Source organism: Sinocyclocheilus rhinocerous, unplaced genomic scaffold, assembly GCF_001515625.1.
Source record: "Sinocyclocheilus rhinocerous isolate Xijiao unplaced genomic scaffold, SAMN03320098_v1.1 scaffold435, whole genome shotgun sequence".
Classification (NCBI taxonomy): Eukaryota; Metazoa; Chordata; class Actinopteri; order Cypriniformes; family Cyprinidae; genus Sinocyclocheilus; species Sinocyclocheilus rhinocerous.
The window spans coordinates 327,985-338,058 of NW_015630023.1; the positions used below are offsets into that span (position 1 = coordinate 327,985).

The window sequence follows — 10,074 nt, forward strand, 5'->3', positions numbered from 1 at the left end:
TGTGAGTGTGTGTGTGTGTGTGTGTGTGTGTGTGTGTGTGTGTTTTGTTAATAGGTAAAAATAAAAATCAAGTAATTACAACTGTGAAAACAAACCACGCACGGTTACGAAGGAAAAAAAAAACTAAGATTAAATAATTTTGTAATACATATGGAAATAAAATATAGGGGATATACTTCTTAATTTACGTTTGTCTATTTGCATTTGACATTGTTTATGGTTAAAAAAAAAAATCACAATCAGATGACTTTTAATGAACTATAAGAGTGAGCTTGATACGCGTCCGCTCTAGAATAGCTCAGTAGTTTGAGTCAGAGGATTATTATGCGGATTATCTGCTATAGACAAGTGATCCAACCCCACACTCCCTTACCTTCCCCTGTGCTTTCAACCTATAGCAATAATGAGCAGAAAACAGCATGCACTCAGCGAATGAGCTGCTTTAGTGAGAGAGATGAATGGCGTTCATACTGGGAATACGAGGTAAATTTATATTCAGTTTTCTTTCATCTGAAAATTAAAATAGCCTCACCTTGACTTTATGAAGCCAAGGTCTGAACTAAACACAGATCAGCAACATTACTCAGTGTCAAAAGCCTGGGGTAGGCTAGGTGACCTGTTGAAAAGCCTGTTAGATGTCCTGCAAAGGTAATTGAATATTCCCCGAACACGGCCTTAATTTAAAACAGACGCACAACTGCAGCGAGTGCGCGGGGGTGGGGATTAAAGAAAAACTGCTCGGGTTTCTCTAATGTGGTCCGCTGTGTCGATTAGAATAACATTCTTGCTAGACTGTCTGGAGCTCTAGGGATCTTCGAGGATGGCAGTGAGGCATCATTAGATGTGATCGCTTCTAATGGCGCTCGGTGGATTTAATCTTCATCGCGGAGTGAAACGCGTCCTCGACACCCGGATGTTGCGAAGATGCGCTCGTGGAGCTCAAGGCATCAGCATCAGCATCAGCATCATCCACACTAGTCAAAACATGATAGATAAGATGGTTTAATACAGCCACACGAACTGGAATATAACAAATAATAAAAACAGATTTTAAATGTGTAGGAGGGGATGGACGAGCCAGAGGAACCGACTGAAGGTAAACAAAATCCTAGATGTGACTTATGGACGAGTTTCTTTTCGTTTAATATTAAAAGGGCTTAACTGAAAGGAACTGGTGACACTGTATTTAAAAGTGAAGTGTGCATATCCGTGTTAAAGTTGTGTAGAATGCTTCAGTGTACATCATACTAGTCTTTATAAGCGAGTATCATGGTGAAAGATTCGAGTAGATGTCATATAAAATATAAACTGAAAGATATATATATATGTTTGTTTGTTTGTGTGTATCATCAGATAGCCTACCCAATGCAACAACTAATGTTAAAGATTCGAACCTTGTTGTGAAGTCCATCTGACACATTGTTTGATTGAAGAGTATTACAAGCTGCTTTACACAATCAATTCTTATCAAGTAGTGGCCTCAAAAAGTATTTGGAGTGTAATTTATTGTAAAGAAAGACTCTTTACAAGCCTACCATTTGTCAAAGAAAGAACTTTCTTTGTTTGGAAATGTTAAAGGGGACTTTGGATGTCCATTTTCTACAAGTTGCTATGATTCCTTAGGGTCTTCATTAAATGTCTGTAACATACTTTGGTTAAAATTCCTCGTGGTCTTGTAAAACAACACCATTTTTACTTTGTCAAAAACAGCTCTGTTCACATGCAGCGAAGACAGTCGGTATTGTATGACTTTGTGTTTTGTTTGTGGTTAGTGGTACTTGTTCATATAGTTAAGGTGATGAGCTACACAGGACACCTGTGTGAACAGAACAGCTCTCAATTCTTGCTCATGAGTCCAGTGTGAAGACAACCAAGCGAACAGAAAGCAGACATTTAATTTTGTTTTATGCTGTAAAGGTTTGTTGACACACTTGTTTGGATCATCTTCAGTCCTCGGGTTATAGTTAAAGAATTCTGTGTTTACAGCTTTTCTAGTAATTTCTTTAGATTGACATTAAAGAAGTCTGTTTAAAGAGGTCTGTTTGTTCATGTTAATGTGGATGGTGTATTAGTAAAAGTGAACAATTTTTGATTGAAAAAATATTTTAGTACTCTGGATTGTAAAATAATTAAATGTTAATCACATTGATGTTGATATTTGACGGTACGATGTTTCACTTCCTCTTCCTAAAATACTACTAGTTGTGCTTATACGCCTGTAACGCTCGGACTTATCGGCCGAATTAAATGTATTTAAAATGGAGTCAGATTAAACTGTGTGAGATAAAATAAGTGCTTTAAAAAGATGACAACAACAAAAGTAGAATGAATAAATAGTGTATTTACATAATGCACAAGGAACTTAAAACAACACAATAAAACTAGAATAACTTAGGCTGTTAAAAGCAGATTGTCCATTTAAATCATACCCTAAAACAGTTCTTAAGAATCCTAGTGTGTTGAAGTCCCAAGGTAAAAGTGTCCACCGGTGTATATACAATCCAAATAAAGTGATAATCCAAAATGAGTGGGATACTGGAAAGGTAAGTCCATGAACAACTCCTCAATCCAGCGAGTAGGTGTTTGGTCAATGACCCTGATTGTTTGACATGCTGCTTCCTTTGTACTGGTTTACTTCCTTATTCCTGTCATGTGATTGACCACCTGACAGGCAGACCCATGAACCATTTAAAGACATACACACATCAAATAATTAAGAGGATTAAAATGGCTAAGACAACATGTAAAACCATTAAAACTCAAATATATAGATAAAAAACCATCTTAATATATATTGAGTGGTAAAAACTTGTGTTTTTGTGTGGCAGTGTCACACGCCATTCGGTGTGCAAGAATAGAATTAAATAATTATGAAAACATTCAGTATATTAGTATATTACAATTTCGGTTTGGAGGGCAGATTTCATGTCTGGTCAGCTATCCTTGTGGGGACTCTCCATAGGCGTAATGGTTTTTCTACTGTACAGACCGTATATTCTATTGCCCTACTAGCTTGTTTACCCGTGGGGACCTCAATTTAGGTCCCCACCGTGACACGAGTCCCCACGAGTCTGTGTGTATTCAGGTTTAAGTCCCCACCAGAATAGAAAAACAGGTACACACACACACACACACACACAAATATTTTAATGCAGGACAGAAGTAAACTAGGCGTTTAAAACCAACATACAAAACCATTGCAGATCATCTGATGACAGCCATGGATAAACCCAGGAATATTCTCTTCATTTGGAAAAACTCCGTTTTGGAGTAAAATAACTATTTTCGATTTGCCAAAAACCTGAAAGTGATGTTTCTTCAACGTGTTTTGATTGTGCACTCAGCGCTGAACTCCTCCAGCCATTCATGCAACAAGTGAAAACAGACTAGTGGTGTCTGTGATTGGGGTTGCACTATAATATACACAAATAATACAAATAATATTTATGAATATACAGTCCATCTATTTATTCTCCTGAATTGCTTGTATTTTTAAAGACGATTCATTCTTTTCTTTTCTTTTCTCTCTCTCCTGTCTGTTTTTCAGGGGCAAACTATGCCAGTGGCACCAGAGCCCCCGTCTCTAGTGATGCCCCTCCCGTCTGGTCAGAAACGCTGTCAATCACCAGCCATCACTCGCCGGCCCAGTCCGCCGCGCTCTCCTGGCAGGCCGCGATTAATGCAGCCAGACAGTCTCAGGGCACCCCCAAAACCATGAACTTCTCTGCGGCTGCAAGCACTGCTCTGGCCGGCTCGCTCGCCCAGAGGAAACGCCAGCAATATGCCAAAAGCAAGAAACAGGGAAGCATCACTAACAGCAGACCCCCAAGAGCACTTTTCTGCCTGACTCTCAATAACCCTGTGCGCAGAGCGTGCATTAACTTAGTGGAGTGGAAGTATCCTTACATCAGCAGAGATGGTGATCTTCGATTACACTGACCTGTAGGAAAGATGCTAATTTACAGAATCAAATTTGCTGTCTGGAGTTATCAACACAGTGCATTCACGCCATGACTTAGCTATTGATTTAAAGGGATAGTAAAAAATGAACATTTTGTCATCATTTACAACTTTCAAACTTTCAAACTTGAAACAATTTTCAACCCAAGCTCATTGAAAATGTGGCAATGTTTCTGCAACACCGATGTTATGTGCCTTATTGCACGTTTTGTGGCAGTTTCAAAGTGAAATGTCCAGTGATTGTCGCTAAAAAGCACGTTCAATACGTGACCGTGGCCAAGTTTTTATTACTTTGGTTTAGGCACATATTGAGACGGTTCAGAATTCAGATGTCCGGGAGCTGTAATTTCACAGGATTCGTACCAGAGCAAACCTGTGTTAAAAACCCCATCCATATGAAGCTGTGTATGTGACACTAATGTTCAGAAGTATCAGTTTTAAAATTTTGCAGCATGTTAAAATTGTTTTGAGGTCATAACATAATATTGTGCAAGTAAATGTGCGAAAATTAGGCTTTTCTTAATCGAAACTCTGGCCCTGTAAATAAAAATTTGTGTGAAAAGGAATAAAAGTTGTCTGAGATTAACTGCCTCCAGTGTTCATTTCAACTGGAGTATGATTCATACGTATAGGTAAATTTTTTGAGTTTTGCAGAAACGTAGCTAGAGGCACATATTTCCAATTAGCCTGGGTAGTTTTCTTTCTTCTGCCAAACACACAAAACACCAGTGAGGTTTGATGTTATTGGGGTCAAACTTCATTGAGTCAGTGAGAGTTGGAATAAAGCACTGCAGTTTACATCACCCTTGTGTCTTTTTTGGAGCTTTTGAAACCCACTGACTTTTATTATATGGAGAAAAAGAATATTGTTTTTGTGTTCCACAGAAGAAGGAAAATCATAAGAGTTTAAAACAAGTCCAATTGGAACTGAGAGCGCAATTGTATCTCATAATGTTTGTTTGTTTATTATTTAACCAGACAAGTCAATTAAGTAAAGTATCTTAAAATAATTAAGAATTAATTTTTTAGTTACAAATGCAGTCTGGCAGATTGAAAGACGACATTATTTCCTCATTCTCTTCCCCCATAAACTTTAAATTCCCGCCTTCTAACTATAAAATGACTCGTCACCCTGGGTCATGTGATCATAAACAGTAAAACGGCTTCCTTGAAGTGACCATTGGATGTACCCTTCGCTAAAGGCCTTGAGGGAGGGCACGTCCTGAAGGGGTTACACACTTTGATTTGAAATGACCGCAATGCCCTTTAAAGAAACAAAAATGCCGTTGGAACTCACCATGCATCTCCGCAGTCTAACATGTCAGCTTCAGATGTGAGATTGGGGCAGGACTATTAGTTTGGCTGACCAGTATTGGGTGGTGGGAGTGTTTGGAAACAATTACTAGTTACAGAAATGTCCTGCAGCAGCTTTAAGACTAAAATGCCTCATAATATCACTGCCATGACATAGGTTACAGTTCTCGAACATGAGAGAAACCAGCTTTGAAAGTTTCAAATACAAAAGATTGCAGTTTTTCTTTCTAATCAAGTTTGATTGGTTGGGATCATTTGGGAAATGGATGATGTTTTCATATTTGTCCTTAAACACATTATTTCCAGACCTTTTGATATCTTTATACTGCTGTCAATATTTGCCAACTGTGTGGCCTTAGCTGTTTACATCCCCTTTCCTGAAGACGATTCCAACTCAACTAATCATGATTTGGTGAGTACTGTGACGTCTCTTCTGATTTCTCATTGGCTGAGTTATGGGATTCGTTTCTGCTAATTGAGATTAGACGAGTGAATTACAGTGGAATTACACAAGCCCAAAGGCGAATTTGCAAACACTCAAAAGGTGCTCATCCATGCTGCTCATGTTTGTGTCTTTAGGTATATGAGTTGTCTGCTGTTTAATTGCTCTGTTGCTTAAGTGGAAATAGGGTCTCTTTAGTATCTCATTTGTATCTTCTAGACCACTGGTTTTATTTAATATCCATGCAGTAGTGGATCATATTGTTTTCATATACTGTGTACATTAAATCTTGAAATAAATGCACTGATAATGTCACTCTAGGTTCATTTTCTGGACCATTTACTGTACAGTAGGTGCCTGGAGCTGTCCATGGTGCTGAAACCATCCTGCTCACTACATAGCCAGCATCATTTACATAACTTCATTTGGCATTCATTATATTCAATAGATAAAACTTCAGTGACATTTGTGGCCTTTTGAGCGTGAACTGTATGTTTTTGACTTGGCCATTCCATAACTTTAATATTCTTGTTTTTTGACTTGCTTGTATGTTTCAATCACTGTCATTCTGAATTCCTCAACTGTGCTTCAGCTGAACTAAACATGCTTGCAGTGCTTGTGGCTGTTGTAGTAGTTTTACACTGAAGCTTGTGTGTGCAGCACAGACACAAAGCACATGTTTTTCTGTTGACTGAGGAAGACAGTCTGTTTATCACTATGCCTCTTATTTATCTCATTAGGCATGTCATGGCATTGATCATGATTACTCATAGTGCCACACACGCAGACACTTGAACACAGTGTTATCTGCTCCATCCCCAACTCAGAAGGCTAGGTACTGTATCTATTAAGCACAAGGTCTGGAAACCCCAACAGCCCCTCCGACTGCCTGATATGTGCACCCAGCCCGCTTGATCACCAGCGAACCACTTGACGCCACAGTGACCTGCATACAGTCACATCACAGCGCCTCCTCCTCACATCACCACCAAACTGATTCAGTGTAGCATCACAAACAGCTGCTTCGTGCCAGTTACTTTACCATTTCTGCCTTTTTTCCAAGCAGAGCGGTGACAGTGATGAGAGGGTAATGTGATCAAGAAATGATACTAGAGAAGTTTAACCTTGAATGGGTCAATGTGTTGGACCATGCTAATCGCTTGACCACAGTTCTGGCAACTAAGAAAAATTGACAGGTATTTTTCAATTACCTTTATATCATGCATAGATTGTTTCCATTTTGTGGGTGTGTGCAGGACACCTATAGCATCTCGTCTAGGGTCCAAAATTAACCATTTCTGAGCACCAAGTTTAGTTTAAGTTTATACAGGGGCAATGCACATTAATGTGCCAGAATCAGCCAGAAGGCTATTTTTCATCTGTAGACCCTTAACAGAATGTTAAAAAGTCACCCTAAAAAAATAAATCATACTAAAAACATTGCTGAATTGTATTGTATAGAAAAAATATCTAAACTTAAATTGTGCTACATAAGAGGTAAAAATAGACTGGAGAATAACAAAGTATTAATTAACCATTTTTTAAGATAAAAGATAAAAGAACCATATGTATCCAGTCCTCTAATTGTCTTTAGCTGATCACATGCATGATTTTTAGTGAATTGATCTCATAAATCAAGTGCAGGTAATAGTTCATTGTAACAGTTTCTGGACTTCATACAGTTTAGTTATCATGACACATACTGTTGTTACGGAAGGAGACTCACACAGAGGGTTAGAGAGATACAATGATATTTATTTTCAGCAAGTGAAGCAGAGGGTAAGGGCAGGTGAGTATAAAGTTAGTTCGGAAGTCCTTATTATAGTTCGGGAAGATGAGGAGAGATAACTCTAGTATGGGAATTCCCAGGAGATCGTGGAAGGGAGACAGAGGATAGCACACACCTCAGACGATGAGTGACGGGGTATCCACGGAGCAAGAGACTGGAACGAACACAGGAGGAAACACAGGAGGTAAGTACAACTGGTAGGTAAGTCTTTCAATGAATCTTACGGATATCATAGAGAGAGAGTCCACTTCGTTGGAATGAGATCGGACACTGGAGTGGTGTGAGGTGTGTGCTTATGAATGGGAGCTGAGGGTGATTGTTAATCCGTGACAGGTGCGTGTGATTAGAACTCAGGTGATGGTGTTCACTGTGATTGCGAGGTGGCTGAGCCTGGCCGATCTGTGACAGTACCCCCTCCTCCATGGCCCGCTCCTGAAGGCCGAAAACCCCGATGTCGTGGTGGCCTACCTCTTCCTCGGGGCCCTGGGCGAGCTGGATGGGTGGAGTGAAAGGCTTCCAGTAGCGTAGGGCAGGCGCATCCTGATGTCCCGTGTTGACAGCCATAACTTCTGCCCGGGTTGGTATGATGGGGTCTCAGCCCTCTGCCTCTGCGTCCCAGGCCCTCTCGCTCTCTCGGAACCAGTAATCGACAGAGGGAACATCCGACGGTTCCCCGGACCAGGGGAATAGGGGAGGCTGGTACCCGAGTACGCACTGGAAGGGAGTGAGTCCAGTGGATGGCTGACGAAGAGAGTTCTGTGCATACTCGGCCCAGCCTAGGAACTGGTTCCAAGAGTTCTGGTGGCCATGGCAGAAGGTTCGTAGAAAACGCCCAATCTCTTGGATCTTCCTTTCGTCTGCCCGTTAGACTGGGGATGGTATCCAGACGAAAGGCTTATGGTCACACCTAGGAGGGAGAAGAATGCCTTCCATACTCTTGAGATAAATCGTGGGCCACGGTCAGAAACTATGTCTTCAGGAATTCCATAGTATCTGAAGATGTTATTAAACATTATCTCCGCGGTTTCCATGGCTGTGGGTAGGCCCTTGAGGGGGAGAAGATGACAGGATTTAGAGAATCTATCAATGACTACTAGAACACATGTGTTACCATCCGAGGCCGGCAGATCGGTGATGAAATCAACCCCTAGGTGTGACCAAGGGCAATTGGGAATGGGCAGCGGAAGGAGCTTGCCAGATGGTAGGTGGTGATGAAGTCAACTCCTAGGTGTGACCAAGGGCAGTTGGGAATGGGCATCGGAAGGAGCTTGCCAGATGGTAGGTGGCGTGGGCTTTTGGAGATGGCGCAGTCGGAACAGCTTTGGACGAACCTTCTCACATCCCTGGCCATATTGGGCCACCAGAAGCGATCCTTCAGCAGCGAGATGGTGCTGTTGGCCCCTGGGTGGCCAGTGCCCAGAGAAGTGTGGACGGAGTGGATCAGGGAAGTGCGTTGTGCTCTGGTGACATATTGTGCTCCTGGTGGACAGCCCGGCAGAGTAGGCGTGGAAGCATTGGTGGAGGTATCCGGGTTGTTGACTGACGATGATTTCCGTGGGGATTATGGATTCTGGTTCTTCATTGATTTCTTCAGGAGCATGGAGACGAGAGAGGGCATCTGCTTTCACATTTTTGGGGCCTGGATGATAGGAAATGGTGAAATTGAATCTAGTAAAGAAGAGAGCACATCTTGCCTGACGAGGATTGAGTCTCTTAGCGTCTCGTAGATACTGCAAGTTCTTATGGTCAGTGAGGACACTGAATGGATGCTGAGCTCCCTCCAACCAATGCCTCCATTCCTCCAGGGCTAATTTGATCACAAGGAGTTCCCTGTTGCCGATGTCGTAGTTTCTCTCCGCCGGGCTGGGTTTGCGGGAGAAGAAGGCACATGGATGGAGTTTGGCTGGAGTCCCCTGCTGCTGCGAAAGCACCCGTAGTGGAAGCGTCCGTCTCTACCACGAAAAGTTTGTTGGGGTCTTGGTGGACGAGGAGCGGTGCCGAGGTGAAGGCGTTCTTCAGTGTTTCAAAGGCCTCCGTGGCAGCTGGTGACCAGGACAGGGATTTGGGCTTGTCTCTCAGCATACTGGTGAGCGGACTGGTTATGGAACTGTAATGGTGGATGAATCTCCGATAAAAGTTTGCGAAACCCAGGAACCTTTGCAGTTCTTTGACGGTGGTGGGAACTGGCCAGTTTTGGATGGCATCCACCTTCCTCTCGTCCATCTGGATACCCCCGTCGTTGATGACATATGCAAGGAACTGCAGTGAGGACTGATGGAATGAACATTTCTCGGCTTTAAGGAACAGATGGAATTCTCTCAGGCGTTTCAGGACCTCCGCAACGTGGTGGCGATGTTCGGCCAAGCTCCGGGAGTAGATTAGGATGTCATCAATATAGACGAGGACGAACCGGTGTAGATACTCCCGGAGCACCTCATGCATAAAGTCCTGGAATACGGAGGGGGCGTTTACTAGTCCATACGGCATGACAAGATACTCGTAGTGCCCAGTAGGGGTCACGAAGGCGGTCTTCCACTCGTCCCCCTCACGTATCCGGATGAGGTTATAC

At 42.2% G+C, this 10,074-nt stretch overlaps 1 protein-coding gene across 1 annotated transcript in view; it reads left to right on the plus strand.

The window, feature by feature from the left end:
• The first annotated feature begins 770 nt into the window (after positions 1-770).
• The window catches only part of LOC107739656 (voltage-dependent L-type calcium channel subunit alpha-1D-like), a 34,211-nt gene continuing 24,907 nt past the window's right edge, over positions 771-10,074 (plus strand). Inside the window, exons 1-3 of the mRNA XM_016551823.1 lie at positions 771-1,096; positions 3,548-3,896; positions 5,581-5,686. Of these exons, the coding sequence (XP_016407309.1) occupies positions 1,069-1,096; positions 3,548-3,896; positions 5,581-5,686 (483 nt within the window). The 5' untranslated portion in view covers positions 771-1,068. The remainder of the gene's footprint in view (positions 1,097-3,547; positions 3,897-5,580; positions 5,687-10,074) is intronic.